The 24,866-nt window shown below is 41.5% G+C and overlaps 1 protein-coding gene across 1 annotated transcript in view; it reads right to left on the bottom strand.

Annotated features, from left to right (window-relative positions):
- FNDC3B (fibronectin type III domain containing 3B) overlaps window positions 1-24,866 on the bottom strand; it is a gene marked incomplete at its 5' end in the record, with an annotated part of 96,692 nt that overhangs the window by 13,158 nt on the left and 58,668 nt on the right. Inside the window, 5 exons of the mRNA XM_010140608.1 lie at window positions 9,435-9,647; window positions 16,299-16,579; window positions 20,248-20,397; window positions 22,401-22,514; window positions 23,846-24,018. Coding sequence (XP_010138910.1) covers window positions 9,435-9,647; window positions 16,299-16,579; window positions 20,248-20,397; window positions 22,401-22,514; window positions 23,846-24,018 — 931 coding nt within the window. The remainder of the gene's footprint in view (window positions 1-9,434; window positions 9,648-16,298; window positions 16,580-20,247; window positions 20,398-22,400; window positions 22,515-23,845; window positions 24,019-24,866) is intronic.

Below are 24,866 nucleotides of genomic sequence, written 5' to 3'. Positions count from 1 at the left end.
TCTCTCACCCTGATGCAAGGGGAACAGATAGTGTAAGAGATGCAATGCAGTATTTTAAGCTAATGCCCTCTTTGTAATCACTCATGGAGCTAGGGGAGCAAGGGAGGATAAATATCCCTTACTAGCTAACAGACAAGCACACCCATACCCCCGTTTGGGCTAACAGTACACTATCACTGGACGTATTTTATGGTAAATACCAATGACTTGGTCCTCCAATTACACTTTTGAATATGACTAAGGCTTCATAACACTGAAAAAGATCTAGAAAACACCTGAGCTCCACCTGCCATTTGGGAACTGGACTAATACTCCCATCCAACTTCCATCTCCACTCCTTTTTACTTCTCTGTCTCAAATACATCTGTACTGAAAGCAAAAACCATTATGGAAAAGCTTGTAACCATATTCAATACACAAGGCTGTAATGGAAGACGCTCCAGCTTCTGACATTCAGCCATCTCTGCAGAAAGAGGGCTTCGTGAATTGAATATGAGAAGACACAGTCTCCCCAGGGCAGCAACATTACTTGCCCATCAGTTAAAGACGGAGCTGATAAACTTGTAGTTGAGGCAGGAGCATGGCTCAGCAGAGTCTTCTCCACCCCTCCTTCCTGCCGGATAGGCTGGAGCTGATGGATGGGCACATGGTTGGACAGAACTGAAATACTGCAGCTTGACAGACTGCCACTTCTTGTCCCTTCAACCTAAATGGATGCGCTTTTAGCTGCAACATTGAAAAAGTTTAAACTTTAGTGAAATAGTACCCCAGTACTCCCACACTGACGTTTGCTGTGGAGGTCCTTAGGAGGTGCGTCAGCTAAGCCTGCCCCAACGCCTCTGAGCTGGCTGTTCCCATCTCCATGCTGCTCCTTCAGCACAAATATTTATAGGGCTAGAAGGTAAGCTGGATTTGAGAACTGACAGAGGTTAAAGCACTTCCTAAGTAGGACAGACTTAGACTAAGTAGCTCCTTAGCTGGTCTGATGTTACATTAAAACAGTTGTATTGGTAAAATGGCGGCGATAGAACGGGGACACAAGTGGTTTAAACAAGCCAAAAGCACTCCTGGTCCTATATAGAAACACACAGAAATAGAAGTGTTCATGCTTTGATTTGTTATTTCTTCATCACTCTTCCCTTCCAAGACAGACAATACCAAAACACAAAACAAGTGTGCCTCAGCCAATGTGTGTTCATTCTCTAACCTCTACTTGCCTTCATGTAAATCCCCAAAGTGTGAAAAATAAGCACCAAGAAATTTTCAGTTCTCAGAGGGTTGCCCAGCTGAACTGAGTAGGCTACATACCTTAAACTGGTACCCTGCCTTTGAAAAAAAGACCGGCGCCTCTGTGGGTTAGTGGCATTCTTGACACAGTTGCACTATTAAGACTGCTCCATCCACAATTAAATCAGTATTATTCAAATTCAACACCCTGCAGCGCTGCCTCTCCTCTCCACTAAATTAACAGCAGAAACTGAAAAGAAAGCAACTTTCTCCAGGGATGGAGACACTCCCCAGAGGCTACTTGCTCCTCATCTCGCTTGAGCGATCCCAACTCTCCCCTTTCCAGACATTCTCATGTCAGTCACAGATTATTCATTTAGTTACACACAGTAGAGGAGAGAGAGAACACAATGTCCTAGAATGGTTGTTTGGGAGACACCACTGCTGTTAGTTTTTCATCAATACCTTTTTATTCTCAGCGAGGATCTTCTTGGAAATGTTTTACATGTTGCAGCTATTTCGTTTCCTCCACTTTAGTCACTTCCAGTCGAGCTGAGGAATATGAATGTACTCGCTCTACCTCTGCTCATTAGTTTTCAGCACATTTTAATCAGCAGGTTCCCTTTCCAACTCTTAGGTTTTGTTTGTATTTTAGTAACCTGTTTGTCCTTACAACACTTTAATTTGAAAGAAAAATCTATGTTACAGCACTAAATACGACAGAGATCTTGAGCCAAGGTACAAAGGCTGAAAAGGGCACCTGAATGATTCTGTTACTGCCTCCCAGAAAAACTAACAGCCCTTTTAATATTATTATCATAACATCCCTGTTATCTCCACAATTACAGCCCCCACCTACTTTATTAGACTATTCCTCTATTTTATTTAAAGATCATTATCAAACACTCACTGATTTACGTGATTTTCTTTCCTCACCAGCAGCAACCTTTTACTACAAAGTGGCACCACGGAAAGCAAAGCAAAGCTCAAAACAAAACCTTCTAATTCAGACAATACAGGAATAAAGTCAATATAAAATTAAAAAAATTTCTAATGTATTTTAAAATGTTCAGCTCAAAGAGAAAAGCTTGACACCTGCAGCATCGCCCATCCCCACATCCATCAGGGCTTCTATAACCAGTACCAGGCTGACTCCATCTTTTCAGCTTTGGGGCACCTTTCCAAGCTGCTCTTTGGCATCTCCTTTTGCAGGTAGGTGCTGAGGGAAGGCAAACACCTTGGCAGGAGTTTCTAAAGGAGTTTTGTGCTCCCACCACTTCCCCCAACCCCGACCTCCAGTCCTAACATGAGGTGTGGACCAAACGGAGGGGATGCCTTGGCCCCTCTATCTGAAGATCTGTTTTCCAGAAGATACCTCTTGGAAAGTTCTGAATGTATGCTTGATCAAAGTGCATTTAGAAACCAACCTCCACACTGCACTGTCAATATAATTTTTTTTTATAGGCATAACCACAGAACTCACTGAGGGAGTCAGTTCCTTCTTGCTTTTACTTAGAAACACAAAACTAAGTGGAGAGTGGACAAAGGCAGGAAGAGAAGTGCCAGCATTCAGATGGGAAAAGTTGTGTTTTCTTCGCTTAACTACCTAGCACATCTGCAGGGTAGACAAAGGGTACCCTGCAGCCAAAAATGGATTTGAGAAAATCATCCATATTTATCACAGACGGTCACTTGCCAGATGTCTGGAATTACTGAAAACAGAGAAGCCTTAACCTACAGGAGCTAACTCATAGCAAGAAACATTACTTTTTCTGGAAGGCGCTTCTGGACACATCTGTGAAGAACGGAAGACAGGTCAGCAAAGTGAGTGACAGATGAGTCCTGTGTGCAGCCACACCAGATGCAAAGGAACAGACAGGAAGGACAATACCAAGCACAACTTAATGTGAATTAACAGCATCTGAATGAAAGATCAGGGCCAAATTAGAGAGAGCATCCAATGGCCTGTTGAAGCTCTACGGTCAGGAAGAACTAGATGACTAGGCAGCTACCGATACTATGGCCTGCAATGGCTATGTATTAATAATTAACAGTAGATATAAATAAGAGTGGGCTTAAAGCTAAAACCAAGAGAGACCAACGCACAGTTCAGTGGTAGCAAACCAATGCTCTTACAGCCATACGTATTTTTATCTTCCTTGTGTGGCATTACAATCCATGCTCCTCAATTGGCAGCAACTAATAGTGTCCGTGAACCTTAAAAGGACATTTATTCAGCACATCATGTTCACAACTATTTACTGACACGACAGCCTCAACAATCTGTCCAGGCAAAGCTCGCCGAGGAAGCCAAGCGAAGTCTCTGATTTACCAGCTTCAGCAAAATGAGGTTGGAACCTAAAGATGTGCTCTTGGAAAACCAGACAGCATGATTCTGTGGCTCCAAGCTGAACCCCACTACCGCTTTAGATATCAAACAATCATTATGCTGATTAAGACATTATCTTTCTTACGAGGCTGCTACAGATGTGCAGAAAATAGCTGACAATAAAATAGTGACAATAGACCCTGTTGTATTTATGATCTGCCACCTGGAATATTCGGTTACACCCCTGAAGTCTGAGATACCTGCAGATGTACACTTATCACAACACAAGAGAAAAATCGATCTGCTGTGTTTCTATGTCATTCACTACTAAATTTCCCACTAAAACAGAGATATTTTTAAAATACTTGTGGGATAGCATCTAATTCTGTGTCTTGCTAGATTCCTAAGAGCTGAAACATCTCATCACAAACATTTAATGCCGTTTCCTCACATGTTGTCTCAAAAGATGACAAAAAAAGACGATCAAAAGATTAACTGCTATCTATTGAAATTGCTGTTTTACTCCTCTTTCTAGGAACAACACTGAGATGCATTACCAGGTTAAGCTTTTTACCCTGGGAACAGTTATTCCTCTTCTTTTTCATTTGCACAGCACTCACTGCAAAGCCCCAGGTATCTGAGCAGAACGCTCTTAATACCAATATCATTACTGTTAACAGCAACACCCGTCCTCACAATGCGACAACATGAAGACACACTACCGAAGAGACTTTTCTGGCTGTTAACTTCCTATTTAACCAGGCTGGCAGCGTAAACTGCAGCATGCCGTATGTCTTGGGGCTCATTCTTAATTTCCTTTCATCGTTGTTTTACCCAATATGAAAATGATATTTCCTGCAGGTTTTTGCAAGGATACGTTAATCTGTCTAATTTTACATTTTAATAGAATTTCACAAGCCAGTAGGCCTGATACATATCAGTAATTGCTGCTAAAATCAGTGTAAATTGTCTTGATCAAATCATGAGTATAAACAATTTTTTAATTAGACTGCTTGAAACTCATCGCAGTAACCAGATAATGATTATGCTAGTCACCAGCCAAAGGCAGCACATTTAACAATTTATCCCTCTGTGTTTCTATTCTGTCCTCCTACATATTAATGCAGAGCAAACATATGTGTTGAGGCTCACACATAGGACCATTTCCTAACATGCAGGGGCTGAACTCAGTACTATCATTCTGTAACAGCTGGTGCTTTGATCAAACCATCAGATGCAATATTCAGACCTATACCCAGGGAAACCCACTGGACGCTGGGACAGACAGCCTCCAGTTCCTCTGTGTACTCTCTGCTGTTTGTTATACTTCTTCAAGGAGTAACTAGGTCACAGAACTGTGCTGGAAGGAAGGGAAACCAGTTTCTTCTGCCATATACAACTTTGGCACACTTGGGGAGAAAAGGTTTCCAGCACCACTGGGTGAAGACAACAGAAGGGTGGGAGAAGCACTTGAAGACTTACAAGCTTCAGAAAACCGAACTTTTATGCAGAAAAAATAAGCTCATCTGCATCTCTACTCTGGGGAGGGAAACAGGAAGCAGGGAAACAGCTTTTCAACTGCAACAGACAGTACCACCAGGAGCATCACTAACATCTGGCTTACCAGGCACTGAAATGGATGTGACAATAAAAAATGGATGGTTCCCCCTTGGGTACCAGGAAAAACCTGCGTATCTCCCCTGTTCATACTCCGACTCAGAAGGTTCTGTTCACAACCTACCAAACAGCAGCGAGGAAAGACAACTGGAACCACTGAAAGGCAACTGAGAGTCTACCAAGCTTACAGCTTAGATGTCCTTTGCTGCCTGCACCATGATAACAGGCACTGTGGAGACCAGGAATGTGAGGGGTGATGCCTCCTGAAACAAATATTCAAGTTCAGGTAAAATTTTCCAAGCAGAAGAATTCAATTCAAGGGATTATATCATTTGGTTACAAATGTTATTCCTTCCTTGGAGTTGCTAGAAGTTTCCAGGACTACATTGATGGCTGGCTACAGCCATTCATATCCCAACCAGAAAAAGTGTGCGCACAATGACTGCACCCAATTAATATTTACAGTAATTGGGCAAGTTCTAGTTTGTGATCAGTTTTTCATTAATATTGAAGAATAATATCTTCTTAAATAGCAAACACACATGGTTTAGCAGAATATTTTTAAAGAGCTTAACACCATAAACCTTCATATGATATGAAAGGGAAATACTACTACTGTTTGCCCAGTAACAGAGGGTCACAACTCATTTATTCATATAAGTATTATACCAGTAATGACAGTTGAGAATGCCAGTAAACACCAGCTCTTTTAATGCACTTACAAAAGCAGCCTTATTAAGAATTGTCCATCACTCTCAGCTGGCATTTTTAAAGGATATGTTTAGGTTGCTTCTTGGCCAACACTGCCAATGATCTTCCCTTAAAATGTAATCATGTGTTTTTTAATTTGGATTCTATATACATGCAGAAATCACAGATTTCATCTGAACTACAACAAATACTCATCTAAAAGAAGCACAAGCGACTGATAAATGTCCAACTAATAATGTACTTGCTAATTCTCTCTTTCAGACTGGACGTTGTAAGCATTTTAAGACACTAAGAGGTATAATTAGTTGTAGGAACAACTAAAGACTAATTACCAGTACGGGGGAGAAAAAAAAAATCAAAAGCATTACTATAATTAGTTCATTCACTTCACTTGAAGAGGAAAAATCCACAGTATTCTGGAAAAGAGTGCAACTTGATTAACATAATTTTTTTGGACATTACCAGAGTTAGGTAGGAAATGAAGTCAGAACTGATAGTTTATTTAAAAAAGAAATAAATTTTATAGTCCTACATTAAGGTCACCTATTCTCAACTAATGTTCCCATGTACTGTGCTTTCTAGAAACAGATTTTTCTTCATTTCCACTTAATGCTACACATAATTGAAAGGACAAGAGACGTTAATTCGATCTTCTTAAATGTCACACGCTAAGAGCAAACGAGAGCTAAAGCAGGTACGTTTCTGATGCGCACACCTTCTCCAGCCCCTACATTAATCAGTGTCAGAAGATTTCCAAATATTTTGTTCCACAGGTCTTGCAATCAATGAAACATTTAGTCTCCAACAACTGGCCTGTTAGACCTCATTACAGCATGGAGAAGCTAAAAACAATCCTTAATGACCAGGACACATTCAAGAGCACTAGCTGACAATCACCGCATTAAACTGGAGCCGCATCTTTACTGAAAGGCCATTAAAGCTATCAGGGTCAGAACCTGTCTTACTGTCAATAAGCAAACTGCATGCTCAGATTCACCGAAGAAGGGAAAACTGTAATATTGAGTTGAAGGATTTCAATATAGAGCTGTTAAAAGTAATTTCAGATGTCTCAGGAAGCTCAGTAACAATTATCTTCTGAAAGACTAAGTATGTAACAAGAGGTCAGTTCTGAGTTACCCATGTTTCTGCCACAGCCTCCTCCCGAGTGAGTCACATGCTATCTCTTCTCTCAACAGAGGGGATGTCATGGAACCTTCCTATAACCCTTTCAAACCATAAAAGACTACCTAGGGAGATGGTCGATGCTCCAAGCCTGTCAGTGTTTAAGAAGAACTTGGACAATGTTCTTAAATAACATGCTTTAGCTTTTGGTCACCCTGAATTGGTCAGGCAGCTGGAATAGACGATGACTGTAGGTCTCTTCCAACTGAAACATTCTATTCAATTATTCCATTATATGTCCACAGTTTACCTGCATTAGCCTGTTACAGCACTGTGCAATTCAAGAGGCCAGCGATGCTCCAAGAACCACATTCCCCTATTTTTCACAAGGGTATGTGAGTAACTCCTCAGTCACGATGGGGTTTATTTTATGGGAATGATCTACCTCCCACCTCTGTAACTAACTGCTGTTCCTACCAACTCACGTGTGGGCTGTCAGTCTCTGTTCAGCAGCAATGATAGCTCTCCTGAGTGCACAAACCTGCTCTGCCATATCCTTTCAGGAACATCACTCATGGTTGATGCATGAGATAGGGACCAAAAAGCGATTGTCAGATAGAGGAAAAAAAAAAATAGATCTTATCATCAAGACCTGCTAGTTGCAACTGTTCTCACCACAGCACCCAGCACAGAGAACAGTGCACCCACTGCACTCCTCTGCTGCGCCCACGCCGGGACACACTTCATCGGCTGGAGCGGCTCAGAGCTATGGCTCATTTCAGATATTACCTGAACTAGTAGCTGCAAACTCAACCACCAAAGGAAGCCACTTCATGCAAGGGCTCCGTTCAAGCAGGAGGAGACAGTGCAACGTAGGCGAGTAGTTTCTCTGCATCTTTGGGAGCTCATGTGGACGGTAAGCCAAACTGAAAGCTAAGGCATAAAGCAACAAGTTCAAATCCCTCCTAATTAACAGCTCTTCAGAGACCACTTGCAGTGGGAAAAGTGTGCAAAAGCAAAGGATGATGCTAAAGCCTTGTGCAGAAGTAAAAGGGAAAATGCGTTCCTTCTCTGCTGCCAGCTAACATAATGTATTTTATTCTTACAAGGAAAGGTAATATTTTCTCCAACCTAAAACCAGGTTTCAAACAAATTTACAGTTCCTTCTCATTCTACCTGCAGTGCTACATGAAAGCAAACAAATGCAGCCTGCTGGGTATTTCTTTAGAGCTGACTTATTCACGCACTGCTGCAGGTAACGGGCTCCTGCCAAGCATCACTACGCTCTGAAGAAACTCTTTTTATTGGTCAGAGTTTCAAATGGGCGTTTGTATTCATTGGACACCTCTTGGTATGCACAGGGGAGCATGTACCCTCTCTGCATCAGTACCACTGAGATACTGGCAGGTATGTCAGCATTATTCATGGTGGTTTCATTATTTACAATTAGAACTTTTGGGCCATATCTTCAGCTGGCAGAAACTCAGCACAGCTCTACTTAAATTAAGGGAATCACGCTAATTTACACCACATTATGATCTGTACTGAAAGACTCTAAGGATTATGTTCTTGATATGTCAGTTATTTTACCTAATTCAGCTAGTTGAGAGTGTTTCTTAGTAAATTGTGAGCCATCTTTGATCTTTGCTGAATTGCTCAGACTGTTAGGCAATACTCACCTATTGCCTTTCCCTCCTTCCCTTTCATTATCGAAAGTATCTCATAAAAACTTGGGAGCTACATTGTATAAAAATCTTCCCATACAAAGTTTGCTTGGAGAAATACTTTCTGCTGAGCACTGACTGTTTAATGTTCATTTCTGTGTTTCTTGCACACCAGAAGCTCTGATGGCTTAGAAGAAAATTTTAGGCAATTGAAACATGGTGGATGAGCCCTTCTGCATCCTTATTTCATAATTACAGCTCAGTAGCTAATTGTGTAGCTACCAAGCTGATGTCAAGCTATCTTCTAATGCTCCAAAACAGTACAGCTGTGAAATCCTGAACATCTTGTTGTCCAAAACCCCTTGTTCTGCTCGGTTTTGCCTTTCTTAGACCTCTGATTTTGTCCTTGCTTGTGTTATTAATACACACAGATGCTGGGTTGATTACCTTTGTTTTGCATATTCCAAAGGGTAAAGCACTAAGACCAGGAAACTTGGTATTAACTTTTCTTGGCGGAGGGGCCAAGGGTTTGCTAAAATTTCAGCAGCACTGATTTTGGTTGTTCTGTAACAACTTTAACAGCTTGGTTAGATAATTTGCTTGGTTAGACCATAGGCACAGAATCCCCATTCTAACAATATTTTGTACATTTTTTTAGGTACGAAGTAACCAAGACAACATTTTTCTTGCCATGATTCACAACTGCATTATGATGAACCAGAATTCATTTTCATTACCACAACAAAAAGATTCGTAACCCTTACCTTTTATTCCTGTCTTCTATCTGCAAGATATAGACCATGTCATCGGTGGTGTGAAGCTTGGAACTGCCGTCTCCCCACTTCAGCTTCAGGCTCTGAGGACCAGCTGCAGCACACTCTAACCGAGGAGGTAAGGGTGGTAACGGCCTAGTTTTTGCTTTAATAAAGTGGCTAAATGGTCCAGCTCCAATTTCATTGACAGCCTGGATCCTGATCCTAGAATGAAAAACAAAAATGTAAACAATAAATAAAGTGCTTTCACAAGTTTCTTGGTATAAAAATGTCTCAAGAAACAAAACAGCCTTTTGGACCTGACTCCTCCGTGGCTAACAGAGCGCCCGTTGCCAGCAACCGGCTCTCAGTGCTGTGCCTCAGCAAAAGGAAAGGCTCAGTAAACATAAATATACGCGGGATGGTAATATGTGTTAAGAGCTGCAGTGAAGATATGAAGAAATGCAGCAAGGAGGAGGGGTGAAGATTTGGGTAAGCAATTTCAGAAGTCTCTCCCAATCATGAAATTATTGGGAAGAGCTAACTGAGAAGGTTAAATCCACAAAATTCTACACGTCTTAACTGTGGAAATATTAACCATCATTGAACTGTCCATTAGATCAAATACACTCAAGTGAGTGTATATATACACTCAAGTCACTCTCACAAGATGCACAAAAGCTCCTGAGCCATTTGAAACACATTAAGGACACTTAGAAGAAGAGAAAAGCAGACTACCTACCTAGTCACAAAAGTTTTAATTTAGAAATAAATACTAGAGACTGAGCCAGTCTCCAAAACTCTATTTTTTCCTTAAGATAATGACTCCTGGCTTCTGCTTTGTCACTTATTTGTCTTTCCCTTAGTTTAAAAATGTGCACAATGAGAATCTCTTAATAGGAATGAGTGAATAGTAGTTTTCTACTGTGGTAACATCATCAACAACATCCTAACAGAAACTCAAAGTATGCATTTCGAAAGAGCTTTGAGGACAGTGTAAACAGAAATATTGCTACAGACAAGCCTGAAAAATTTCAAAAGTTTTTAAAATCCAAGTGAAAATAAGAGAAAACAGGATGGGCAAACTACTTAGTTTTTTTAGATAGTTCAGCCTAATTTAGAGAGCTGGACAGATGCCATTTATTTTGGAAATCCCGGGCACAGCAGCCTAATATTTTCTCATGGGAAAAGGCTCTACAAGTCGTGCTGCTTCTTCTCAAAACTATCTCCCACCAAGAAGCCAGAAGTCCCTGGGGAAGGTGGTAGAGGGAGAAGGGAAAAGTGTAGAACCTGGTATACCCCTATGACTCCCTGTGTCAGAGAAAGCAGAAGATAAGTAGAACTGCCTCTGGCTGGCACAGCTACTTATTCTGGTTGAAATATATGAAATGATGTAATTTCATATAAAAACCATATGAAAAATTGCTTTAAACAGCAAGTTTTCAGCTCTGCCATTAGAAAAAGATGAGGCAGAACTAAAGGGATAGGGGAAAATCCTCCAGAGAACAATACTCCTCATTAAAAAAAAACCAACCAAACCATATTTTCTGCAATTTCAAGAACAAAAAGGGTTAAATGATTAATATATTGCAAAATAATAACACCTTATCAACCGATCAGGCAGTGGAAGTAATTGTACACTGTAAGAACGCACTGTGTTTAAACAGACATGTGTAAATGCGTGGTTAAACCCTTGCTTGTTGACTCAGTCATTCATGAGGGTGAAGTTTTGCTTGGCATGGAGCTGCAATTTCCTTTTAACCTTCCTTTCATTTCAGGAAACTCATTCTGACCACCATACAACACTATACAATGGTGATTTCATCCTCTTCCTCCCCAAGGGTGGACGGTAGGAAGAATGATCCAGTGGGAGCCTCCTCTTGAACTGCTGCATACCAGCATTTGACATAAAATGCACAAAAGATTTTTCTAGTATCTTAAGATGTGTAACGAATAAAGGCATTGATCTTACTTCTTATGGTTATTGGTTTGCTTCGGACTGAAGAGTCATTACATTAATATTTAATGGTCTTTCCATTTCACTGTTCCAAAAAAAGTGAAAACTACCTGAATTTTCATTGGATTCTGGTAAGTTATCCATTAGCATATGCACGTAAATACTAACAGCTACATCACAAAATGCCATCTCTTCCTTCTAGATTGATTACAGCAACATGCTCTAGGGTACGTAGGCTTTTGTTTTATTTTGTATTATCTAAAGTCCCTACAACAACAAAGCCTCCCCTGTCCTCAAGCATCATAACTTTAACTCATTTCCAAACTGCAGCTACCACACTTGAAATCCAGCGCTGACTGAAACAAGTCTCTCTCAAATCTCTCATCACATTTCTCAAGCAGAAGCTGATAGATGTGCTTTTTTGATACGTGCATGAACATGCATCTGCATTGACTTGTCTTCCCTTTGTCAGGTATTTGCACAAGGTAATTAATGTGTCCCTTCCTCTTCCCTAATTTGTTGTTGCTTTGATCTGCTGCTTTGGAGCACAGTAAGACTGATGGAAACTCTTAATTCTTAAAAGAGGCAGGCATCTTTCCAGATCAACAATGGTACTGGGAAAGCGGCAGTGTTTCTCTCAGTGGATATCAGGCCTTGGAAATGTCCACAGGGAAGGGGAGAAGGAAGAAGGGAAAAAGAAAGGGAAGAAAGGAGGACCAGCTGGAGAGAAGGAAGAGCCCATGGTGGTGGGAGAATACCTCAAACCGCAGCCTCTTTGCTCCAGCCCACAACACCCTGAGCTCCTCCAGCTGGGTGGCACAGCCATACTAGGTAAGAGAACATCCACAATTAAGTGGAAACCAATTACTGTTTACCATACTGATACTGGGAAAAATAAAATCTTTATTTTTGTGTAAAAGTAGTATATAGACATGTAGAAGTATTGCAATAAAAACACTTGCTGAATTCCTTTCAGCTTTTTCACTAAGGGTTTCCAGGTTAAGATACCCCAAACACCACGCTGGAAAGGTGGTTTTAAATCTGACAATCACGATTTGACAGTAAGTTTTTTTGTATAATACAAGGACTATATTTAGGGATAGTACCTAATGCTACAGACCTTGGGCCAGTAATGTTTATATTCATTATCACGTTTTTCCACTACCTCTTTTAAACATTTAGAAAAAAATAAACCAGGCTAGGCTAATTTAGAAACCATTAGAAGATTTTTAGTAGACCGTTCTATCTTGTAAGATTCTTGACCCAGGAAAATAAACACACTAAACAGCATGCTATTTTCAGATTGGTCACAAAATGCTTTGTAAAGTATTCCAACAAACTGAAAAATCACTTTTGAATCAACCTCAAAAGTCTGACATGAGAAGAGTTTGATTCGCTCGTTCCCAGAAGTGGAATGCCACCCATTGCAATACACCCGCCTGCGAAACCTGTGGGAGTTGAAATGCCCCAGACTTCAAAAGGGAGGAGAAGCAGCACGCTCCACCCTCCGCAGAGCCTGGATGTAACGGGCAGTCACAGACACCCCCAGGACAAGGCAGCCCCCCAGATCCCCACTCAGACCGCGCTCTTCTGAGGCTGGAACAAGACTTAGTTGTACTCGCTGAAGCATAAATTTACAATCCACTTCAGCACTGATAACTTGAGCATCCTCATGCATTCTCGTCTCTTCATCTTGGTAGATGTTTGCCTCAATACAATAGAATTTTTATTCCTAAACCAAATTACAGCTAACTGATGCTATCACAATTTAATAAGGCTACTAGGTATTTCTGTAAACACCATGAATTCAGAAGAAAATGAGCACTCTTAAAAACAGACATTTTTTCGCAGTGAAGTATCTCAACAGCACAGCACAGTTAACTATGGAAAGTGTGAAAGAGTGAAGCTTGAGAACAGAATGTAACAGAAAACTGGTATTTTGCTACCGAGACACACAAATGATCAAACTCATCAGCTTCAAGGCCACCACCACAAAGAGCCCAGAGCCTGCTCAGTGTCTACTTCAGTTGCCCATGTGTGGCCATTCCCACTCAGAAGCTGGAAGCAGCGGAGCAATGCCAGACCAAAGCTAACAAGCCCGATGGGGTGGACGCATGTAGACACACTGGTAGAATCACACCGCTAAGCGAAACAACGTTCCTTTCCAGTCCTGGACTTTGCAGATTCAAAACTGAGATTTGCTTTCAATTTCAGGCTCCCACAAACGAAGAGCTTTGACAGAGAAATTCCAACTCAACTAAAACATATAAGCTCTTTGCTGATTTACTTTGAATTCTGCTGAAACTTTGGCAAGGGAGTTCAGAGTCTCAGAACCAGCAGTGTTTGGCTTGTTCAGTCTAGAAAGAATAAGTCCTGGAAGAAAACACATTCCCTGCTTTTAAACACAGCAGGGAATAAACACTTGAGACAGAAAAACTAATTGAGTTAAACAAAGTTGACATGAACAGAAAAAACACTGGTGAACAAATTTAGAGAACGAGATCTGTGATGTTATGAAATGCTCTTCTCATTAAAACAGCAAGGGCAAAATTCACACCACCTTTTAGAACACAGCTTGATAAATGTGTTTCTTACCAGGGCACAGACATTCCCTGATGAAAGACAAGTGTCGAGGTAGGCTTGAAGACGACATATCAGTGAAAGAGTTAACCATTGAGAGCAAAAACACTTTGACATGTCTACATTTATTAGCAGAAAAGTACTTCAAACTATAGATGAGGCACTTTCGCAACTCAGTTGCAGTCACTTGTCTTCCCTGATGGGCATGAGATGCAAGATTTGGGTTTTTTTAGCTTGTTTTATTAAAGAAAAGAGCTCTCATATTATTACTTCTGATTAGTCATCCACTGGTTTATGCTCTTCACAATAATTTTTTTTTTGGTAGGAACTTAGTTTCACAACATTGTTTAGAACACTTGCAGTTAATGATTGAGCTTTAGCTTTCATTTAGACAAGCAGACTCCCTGACAAAAAAACCCCTGTGATTTAATATGGTGCTTCTTACAAAATAATGAAATAAGAGTGCAGAAAAAAAAATCGAGTTCAATCTCTGTATAACCACACTTTGCATGGCAGCAGGAGTATGTGCTTCACGGACACGACTGCAGCGTGATTATAAAGAAGAGTGGTGTCCTGCCCATCCTCACATTCCTTATCTCCATTTCCAGGCTTTGAAGACAAGAACATTTCCCTAAAGGAAGCTGTAGACAACCAAGAACCAGCTAAAAAAGAGACTGAAAGAAAGAAGGATTTGAGTGAAGAATTTGATGGCCCGTTCTGGTCGTCTTGACGTGTTGCCCAAAGTTCTTGTTTTGCTTTAGCTGTTTTGACTCTTGACTGAATCTATCAGGAGAAACCAGAGGTGACACAGTTCCACATCTGGGTACCCAGTCAACAGACAGCTTCTTCAAATTGTTATCAGTTTTATTAAGTTTTTGATCAGTTTTCAATCAGTTGCATTCCCTGGGCTGGCTTAGAGTAAGATCACATCAGCACCAGTGCTGACATAAGGCAGAGAGCAAGAAACGTGGGAGAACACGGAGATGGTGGGAGGTCGGAAGCATAACAAGTGACCTGAACTGGTACAAGCCCTTGTGCAGCATCTTCAAAAATACCTAAACTAGCTCAGGGCAGCACGGAGTGGTGTGGTAGTACTTTGCTGGCACAAAAGAGGGGACAACACAAGGAGGCTTACTTTGACAGCGATGCTGGACTATACTGACCACAACACCAGGATCTTAAATAAATGCAGTAGGAGATAAGAAAAAGCTTATACTTCATCCCTGCCTTTGCCAAAAAGGATTACAGAACTGGAGACAGCAATATCATAGTCACATTTCCTGGATTAATACAAGTGATCTGGAACAGCGGGGTTCTGAGTCACCAAATTCCTATTCCACCTTCTTTTTTTCAGATTGCCAGAGGAATATATATATATGTATGTATTTTTAATAAGTCTACATCTTTCTTTTTCATTACATGGCTTTAAAACCTAGATATTCTAGGCAAAGATCAGGAACAACTCTACTAGGCACAGCAGAAAAGATGTTCCTTGCTTTCATTAACTTCCAGTACGCATATCTGTATGCTCGCTACAAGAAGTTCTATTTTTCAGGTGCGTGATAATATTTGAGAAATGAATTTCATTTGAATTCTACAAGACCCATAGGACTGTGACCTTGAACACAAACGAAAAAGAAGAAAAATACTGCAGAAGGTCTGTGCCATGTCTAATTTTACAACTGTGAAATCAGATTTCAGTTTTTGTTAGAACAGAACTTAAAATAGAATTTCTTTTGTCACATATTCTTCCGTATTGCTGTTCATCACCTGCATGGAACCAATTTATTTTCTTTTAATTAGCAACTAGGGAAAAATCATATAAGCCTGAACATTAAAATAGTAATAAAATTTTGACAATGTTACTTAGAAATTTAGACTCTGAAGCAATATAAAGGAATTGTTTTTAAATTCAGATTCTCTTTTAATTAACCTCCATAAACTAGAAACAAAAAATAGCTGTGGCTATATAAAAGAAGCTCATGGTGTGCAAATTGCTGTCCCCTCACAGGGATCAATACACTTTGTAATATAAACTCCTGGAATAGCACTGCTGAGCATCTGAAAAAAACATGAGATGCTGCATTCCAATTTCAGTTATTTTCTTTTTTTTTAAATTTATTGAGGACTATGGGAGAAGACGACAATATTCAAACATTAACAACCACAATTCATTCCATAAAGGAATTATTGCAGATTTCCGTGCTCCCCAGGCTGGTTGGTTGGGTTTCTTTTGGTAATTTTAATCACTCCACATGCCATAAAAATTTCCCATGTAAAATTAAGCTGTGTGACCAGATCCTGAGTGCTCTGTACCGCATAAAAAAAATCATACTCACCGGTATGAGGTTTCTGGAAGCAAATCATTGATAACGTAACTTGTAACATTGCCCACTGGAATGCTGATGTCACCCAGGTCAATGTTGTATGACGTAATCTCAGCTCCGTTATTGCCTGGTTCTTCCCAGCTCAGTACAAGGCACACAGAGGGCGAGAGCTGACAGACATCCACGTGCTCATCCTCCAGCACGCAGAGGGTAGCGACCGCATCAGGCACAGACGCTGGGGTTCTGCAGGTCACCAGGTCACTGCAGGGTCCAGCACCCGCCTGGTTAATAGCCTGTGTGTTAAAAAAAAACAGAAAAATTTTTTACAGGATAAATGTTCTCTTTCACATGTCTATTGGGTTCATGATAATGAAGAGCTGCATGGGTTCTTCAGAGGATATGCACCACTGGCTGATTCTCTGAAGCATGACTCATACCTACACTACAGCAATTAATATCTTCCTTTGTTACTCAGTGCCTCAGATAAAATGGAGAATATTTCTTTTCTCCCTAATAGCTATTTAATCAAACTTAACGGGAACCTTTTCATCAGCAGAAAACTTTTAGTTTAGTAAAGGAAAATTAAACAGCTGTGCTGTCAGTGACAGGTGACATCACGGTCTCCAGCAAACCGTCTACCCAAAATTGTTGAGTCACCCCGTATAAAATCCTTGGTATACCACGGAGTGCAACATCAGATGCTTTTTGCAAGCAGAGGATCCCTGGACATAAGGGGCTTTTGGCTTGCTATACACATTCCTAACTCAGAGAGCAGCCAGCTAGTTTTGTGCTGAAAAGCTGCTGATACAAGACTATAGGGACTCAGCACAGTGTAAAATCTGTGACTTTCACCTCCTCAGAAGTCTCAAATCACCAGCAAGCCACCACCAAAGCACATAGCTCAGGATCTTCCACAAGAGGAGAGCAACCAATTATCAAGCTTCTTATCTTGACTCATAGATCCAGGACCCCAGTGGAAATTAAGTTTCAAAATCTGGCCCACTTCTGCTCCTCAGTTACAGAGGCCGTTGTCTTTGCAGCTCAGCACTGCCCAAGTGTACAGACCTGGGTTTTTATCAGTTGATGCTCCTTCAGTAGTAAATGCTGTATATATTGCACTGGAATGGACTAGGAACTGACTAACGTCACCTCCTGATAAGCTCCTGTGCACACAACCACAGAACCACACAGGCTGGGAGGACCCTGGGACACATCTAGTCCAACCTGCTACTCCAAGCTGGGTCAAAACTGAACATGGACCAGGTTGCTCAGGCTTTTGTCCAGTCAGGTCTTGAAAAATTCCAAGGATGGAGATAGCAAAGCCCCTCTGGACCACTGGTACAATCCTGGATTGCCCACAGTGATAACGTTTTTCTTTATATTGCATCTGAACATCTCTAGTTCAACCTCTGCCTGCAGCAAAACTGGACACAGGTTTTCAGGAACAGCATGTAGTGGGGCAATACCACCTTCGCTTGACCTGCTAGCTGGGTTTCTCCTGACACAGCCCAGCATGCTGCTAGACAAGGTACGTGGAGAGGTTAGACCAGCACACTATGTCCAGGCTGAGCTACAGCAGGTCCAGAAGGTGCAGACCTTCAAACACAGCTGTGACATTGCCCAGCATCATCCACCATCCAACCTTCCTTTGACTTGGAAAAGAGAGCCTGGAGTCCCCCATCAGGTTACAATTAATCAGAAATCCTGGGTTGCCACTAGGACTGTGATGGCAAGGAAAGGACACGTCAAGGAGTGGTTTGATTTCTTATTGATGCTTAACTGCAGTGAACAACTTATTTCTGCTTTGCATAATACAAAGCCATGTTCTGTTTTTCTGGGAGGCATTTTGTTCAACTGAAGAAAGAGATAATAAAGTTAGATTTGTCAGCCTTTAAAAAGCCCTTCAAAACAAATCCTGCTCCAGGGACGTCTTCTATTTAGTGAAGCGCTCCTAGAGCTGTTAAAGTGAGCCTTGTTTTGTGGTCTACCAATGATATTATTTGTCTCGCCTCTAAACCGGTGTTTGGCAATCTGTGTCTTGCTCCCAGCAATTTATTTTCAGTGGTGCTTTTAACAGCTTTATTGGACAATCTCATCATCATAACTGATGGGAATTTCATCCTTCTTTGCTTCCTAGATATTCCCTGCCCTCCCCAAATGACACAATATTTCCCTTTGCAGAGGCCACAATTGTTTTCAGGAATATTCATTACAGGAAAAATGTTGAGCAACAAATTGTCTGCCCTGCAGTTATATATGCCTCATTCCTCAATTCTCTCTTTTTATTGAGTTACTGTAGTTTGAGATACCAATCTGAGTGTTTATTAGATGGGGGAGTAAATGTGGTTTGGGGAATCTTTATTTTGAAAAAGTAAAAGAAAGGTTTTCTCGTTAAAGCTCCCAATAGATAAGAAAACCAGCTATTATTCTCTCTTTTGTATTAAAAAAGACTAAAATTTCTGAAACTATTTAACGTTCCTCTTTTGTCTGCTACACTACATATACTTTTTTTTTTTTGATAATGGTTTAAATGTTCCCATGTCTCTTGTAACGAATTCTCCTCCATACAACACACAGATCAGATCCAGAAGATGAAGCTCTCTAGAAAGTAACACATAGGTCACTGATGGACTTCAAAAAAACATCTTAGTGCAGTTGTACGCTTCATTTAACTTCTGCCTATGGATTAAATTATATTGGCTGTGACAAAAACTGAGCAGATCTGCGCAACATTTTCATGGCAGGTAATTTAAAACGAACGCCTGCTCCAAACCAAAGGTGCTGTACAGCTGGCTGTTTCCATTTTTAACTCCGCAGAAGCAGTCTCACGGTCCCCTCCCTGCCCAGCAGAGACTGAACGCTTTCCCTCTTGAGCAAACAAGCGGCACTTTCTGGCTCACACTTCCAGGCCACTCACACATGCTCTTTCAATTCACCTTCCCCAGTGGTGCCAGTGCAAGGTAGGACCACGTCAGAAATACAGTCAAGTGTACTCAGAGATGTGGGGCCGTGGCTCCTCGGCTGCCGGCCAGCTGCTCAAAACCTCCTTCGTAAAAAAATAAGGAGGAAACACTCGACAGACGCGTGTTGTCCTTGATCAAAGAAACAACCCTGGGTGGTCCACACGTTGCCAGATGGGTGGGTATGTGAACTTTTGGTTGGATTACTGGCAGTATTCTGTCTTCACGTACAAATAAATCTTGTGGAAGAATATCTGGGGCAAAAATATTTTGACTTCACTCCCACTTACTTCACTTGCCATTTATTTTTCAGTAGACATAAAGGAGAAAAAAATCCTGTATTTTTATTTTCATATATCTAAGAAATGTATTTTAACTTACTTCTTACTGAAAATTATAGAAGAGAAAAATAATCAAAGAAAAAGAAACCATCTAGAGACTCTGTATCAGATCCAGTCTTACAGATCTGAGAGAAAAAATGGAAGAGATGAGGTCTCACTTTCTGGCAGCTACCATCTCCTATATACACAGGAATCCACTCGGCCAGTTTGCTTTGCTTGATAAATGAAACAGATGTTGGAGTTTGTTATTCAAGCTCTGGGAATCTTCAATAACCAGTTGGGAGGTAGATGTTATTTACATTTCATGACCATAAAATATTAAATTTTTCGGAAGGTGTCTAAAACATTTTTTTTTTTTTTTTAATAAGAGAGAGCAAAGGGACTGTTAAAAGCTTTATTAACCAGAAATAAACCACTTGGTACATGAGAGCAAGTTCTGAGAACTAAAAGTTACACCAGCTCCCTGGTTTATGACTTTGAGCTGTGCAGAATCTAAACTGTTCGGTTATACAGCAGCAGTCTGCGTTCTTCAAAATAAACGTACGTTCCTTCTGACTTACAGAGAACATAACTTCACAGCAGCTAACGGTAAAAATCAAAATCTCGTGGAAGAAAACTGTTTACAGATTGCAACGTGTGCAAAACCTCGTGCTTCCTTACCTGGAGCCTACAGCAGTAACGCGCTGCTGCTGACAATTCACTTATTTCAAAACAGGTCTCTGTGCCGCTATACGCAAGTTGTAGAGATTCCTCATCCTCTCCCCACTCTAATCTGTATTCGGAGATGTCAGCACCAGAACATTCAGGACTCTGAAACACAAATATTTATGTGGTTCAATTCAGAACTGAGCACTTCAGACCTCCGCGTTTCACTGGGTAAGGAAAAAAAAACCCAACATCCCTTATTTTTAAATGAATAGACCATTAGTGCTGCAAATGGCAATGCGCTGAGTTAATGTTCCTAATAGGTAACTGAAACAGGCCAATTCTGCACAAAAATTACCTGATAGAAATTTAAGAGAAATGAGAAAATGTACACAGCTACTTTGCTTTTCATCAGGACACTCAGGAATAAATTCACTCCCCACTGGCTCAGCAGAAGCTCAACCACGGAGAGCACAAAGAGGCATCAACCCAGCGTAGGCTGGTCGAGTGATCACAACACAGCTCTCAAGAGCTCTCCTTCCAGCCTCAAGTTACTCGACTGAAGTCTCCAGTGAAAGTCACTCATCAAGTTAGCAGTCCCAGTATTGGACACAGGAGTGTGGACCCGGCTACGTTAATACCCATGGAACGACTCCTGTGGAATCCACGTGTCCTCAGCAATCCCTTTATCCTCCTGAAGAACAGGGGAACACAGAAGAAATACCTGAATTTGCTAGAGATGAGCTAAAGCAGGCATAACGGTACGGTTCCCTCAACAAAACACTGTGTTTTTACCAGAACCACCTAGGGCTGTACTGTCCGGACTGAAGCAACGTGGGGAATCACCGCTCTGCGTGCACAAGGATGGACTAGGATACGACGGCTTTGGGGTTACAGCTGCACAAGGAGCACCCTGCACAGGGTCTTCTCCAGCTCTGCTTCTGAGCTTCCAGCTGTTTTAGCAGGAACGCGCAGAACTGCTAAGGCAGTGTTTTCAAAAAATGTTAAAAAGTAAATCTTAAGCACCATGGTGGGGTCTCTAGCCAGACAAAAACACTCCGCAGTCCTCCGCTGCTTCTCCTTCATACTCACACCAGTAAAAAAACAACAGACTCTAAGAAAACATAACCACTGCAAACCACATTGCTTCTTCCACAGCTTTGCTTTTAGCTGGAATAAACAAATACATCCTGCACATCAATAGGGGGCTGCTGCATTATCTCTGCTTGGAGAGAGCCAATGCCTGTCCACGCTCATTACAAAGGTAACATGTAAAAGTTTAGCGTGATTGTCCCTTAACAACACAAAATATTGCATGAAGTATTAATAAATACCCCAAACACCTCTGTGTCATCACAAAATTAAACCCGGATTGCATTTGCATCTAGATACGTTGGTAACACGATCATTTACTTGAGCATCTCATGAACGTTAACTTCCTTCTCAGCAGGGACATCCTTTTATGGAAGGACCCGACAGATGCAGGGCTGGAATGGGTGCCACGTTGTCGACGGAAGTCCATGGCAAAACTACAGCCCCACTGCTCCACATCCCCCTGGTATTTATGACAACATCCTTTCCTTTCTGCCTTAATTACATCATTTTTTTTTTTAATGATGCCCTCAACTCAGCATTTCAGTTAAGACTTATTTTAAGAGTCTAATGTCTAAGATCCTGGCGAATGGAGAAGGAATGCACACAAATTAAAACAGAAGTAAATATTTGGGGTACGGACAAACAATTCCTGAGAAAAAAAATACCCCCATATTGTAAGCATTTGTGCAGTGTTAATTCCGTGTCAGCAACTCCAGCCTCAAATATTTGCCTTCACAATTCCACCCCAGGACACGCTGACACACTAAAGGCCTGCAGAGAGCACTTCTACCCGACCAGTGCTCTATCATCTGACGCCAGCACAGGAGGTCTCGTGTCTGAATCCTGGTCTGGATGACTCATGAGCAACTTAATGCAATTCTTTAAAAAGGGAAGTAGAGAAGAGGATTTTCTACAACAGAAGAGTTTCTGCAGATGGTTTTCTTGCACATAAAAATGGTTCCAAACCAGCGAATAGCTCTCAAATAAAAATTCAAGAGCCTTCAAGTTTTGCAGTGACCTTTTTAGTCTGGACAAGCAAGATGGAAACTGAACAATCGGGGCACCTGACTTACCTCCCAGCTCACGAGTACACGTGTGTCCGACAGAAAGGAGAGGGAAGGTGCTGTGCACTGGCCAGGTGGTCCTGCTGCTGTGGTGACTTCTGTAGCTTCCGAGTATGGCCCGTACTAGAGGGAAACAAGGTGTCCGTACATTAATAGATCAGCACACATCCATCTCATATTCCTCAAAGGCTTTCCAAGAAAGGGTATGAGGCCATGTAAAATATTGCAAAATTAAAATAGGAGGTCAGGTCAGGTCCACCTCCAGTTTACCCAGGAGTGAGAATGGGCACTCAGCAATGGAGTAACTGAGGAGCGAGCTGTGTCCCTCTACCTTATCTTAAAGTGTCTGCATGTCTGTGCCATTGCCCGGCATAACTGGCTTCTCATGGATATAAGGAGCAGCACAGCAACAGCAAAGCACACTCTGGAGTCCAAATCCAGCTGTTTCTATATAACATATCTTCCACATGCTAATTATAAAAGGACAGTGTGTGATGGAGCTTCAGCCTGCATTCAACATGCAGGGGCACGCTGCCCACATGCCATGTACAGCTCAGCTCCACAGGCAGCCAAGCCAACTGCTCAGACAATGTTTGAGCTCTTGGTAGGAGAATAATTTAAATGCATATTAGCAAAGGAAAAGACAATTTTCAAGAATCTGGAAAATGGGGTTCAGCCAGCAGTGCGAGGACAGGAAAAAGAACAGTGGGAAAAGCCTTTCTGAGGCCTCTCCAGTGGGATAATGAAGTTGTTCGGTACATCCCCAAGCTAATAGAAATCGTTCTCCAGAACAAAGGAACTTCAATGGAAGCAATTAGAGAAAAAACGCTGATATTTTCTTATTTTGGAATGCAACACGAGTAAGTATGAAAAAAATGAGCCACTACAAAGGCTGAACAACACTGAAATGGTGAATTCCCGAAAACCTCTCAACAGACACGTGTCAGTATCTCTGCTGTTGAGAAAGGCTAACACTGATCTCTTTGAGTTACAAAGAGTGCACACTTCAAAAAATCTTATACTGATTTCTGCTGTTTTCTTTACTGAATGGGAGGAAGAAAGGTAAAGAATCTGATAAAAACCCCCAAACCAACCCAAAACCAGCCCGCTCATTTAACAAAGAGTGGGACTGGAAATGCTTTGCAACTTCAAACTGTTTTGCCAAGAAAAAAAAAGTTACGAAATAAGAGGGAAAAAAAAGGAAAGGCATCATATATCCAAAGCTACCAGGTAAGCAATGGCTTTCATTCCAGCAAGCAAATCCAATCGCTCCAACTGCAGCTCTTCCTCAAAAGCTCTTTTAAGCATTTCCGCTTTATTTTCTTTTGCCCACCTCCTCTTCCCCTTTCTGATCACCCTCAATAACACAATCACTTTCCAGAATCACCCATCTTCGGCACAGTACCATCTCCAGCGAGAACAAGCCAAAGCACACTGTGGCACGCTGCACGTACCCCGCCGTCGTTCAAAGCTCTCACTCTGAACCGATACGTTGCTCCAGGAAGAAGGTTGCTGACAGTGCACTCCAGATCAGGCCCATGATACACTTCAGAAACAACTTCTTCAGCTTCAGTCATTTCAACACTATACTCTGACACAGGACAGCCACTTTCTGATGGAGGGACATCTAGAAAGAAACCATACAATTCATTAATAACGTAAGGACACATGTCAGGAACTGGTTTTGCTTCACATACCAGAGAAATACATACACGCGTGTAAAGATTATTCATATTCACACATGTATCTGTACACACACACAACACCAACGGTGGTTTTCCTCTTCGACAGACACCTTACTTGCAATATCTCATCCACGTGCATGATTGACATTTTAAAAGCAAATGAATACAATTACCCTCAGCCCTAAACGTTCACCAGGTCAGATCGTCATATGCAAGAGCAGCAGCTTCCCCAAGGCACTGTTCTGTCTCCCTGGGAAGCGATGTTTGATGCCAGTGAGTGCCCAGTTACTTTTTAAGCAGAACACAATGGCTATCATCCTCTTCTGAGAAGGAGAAAAAGCTGCTCAGCTTCTTTCCCCCAATATCAAAGGTGGTGTTATGTGCAAAAAACCATTCTCCAAGTGAGGAGAAAAAGTACAGAAAGCTCAAAGAAGAATGGGACTAGTCTAAATACCCCTTTCTGGGACAGAGAGAAAGCAGGGGCACATGGTGGCTGTCTGACCCAATCCTGGCTGCTGGCCACGGTTGGACACCAGCTGAGGTATGTCCTGTACACTCAAAAACTACTACTTATGCATGGGATTTCTGGCAAACCCGCATTAACGCCCAGTAGAAGTACAAAGAACTGCCATCCTTGAACTTTATTAGTCACGCTGCTGACATTTATGAGATTCTAAACCTCTGCAAAATGATCCAAACCCCATGCCTCACTTGGAATAACAGCTTCTCAGGAAACTGGATTTGTTTCCTGTGCCTCTGTCTGTTTTGTTGTGGGTACCTTTTTCCCTAC

Source organism: Buceros rhinoceros, unplaced genomic scaffold, assembly GCF_000710305.1.
Source record: "Buceros rhinoceros silvestris isolate BGI_N320 unplaced genomic scaffold, ASM71030v1 scaffold9897, whole genome shotgun sequence".
In the NCBI taxonomy this organism is placed as follows: domain Eukaryota; kingdom Metazoa; phylum Chordata; class Aves; order Bucerotiformes; family Bucerotidae; genus Buceros; species Buceros rhinoceros.
The sequence above is the reverse complement of the archived record's forward strand: the minus strand, read 5'-3'. Positions and strand labels throughout refer to the sequence as shown.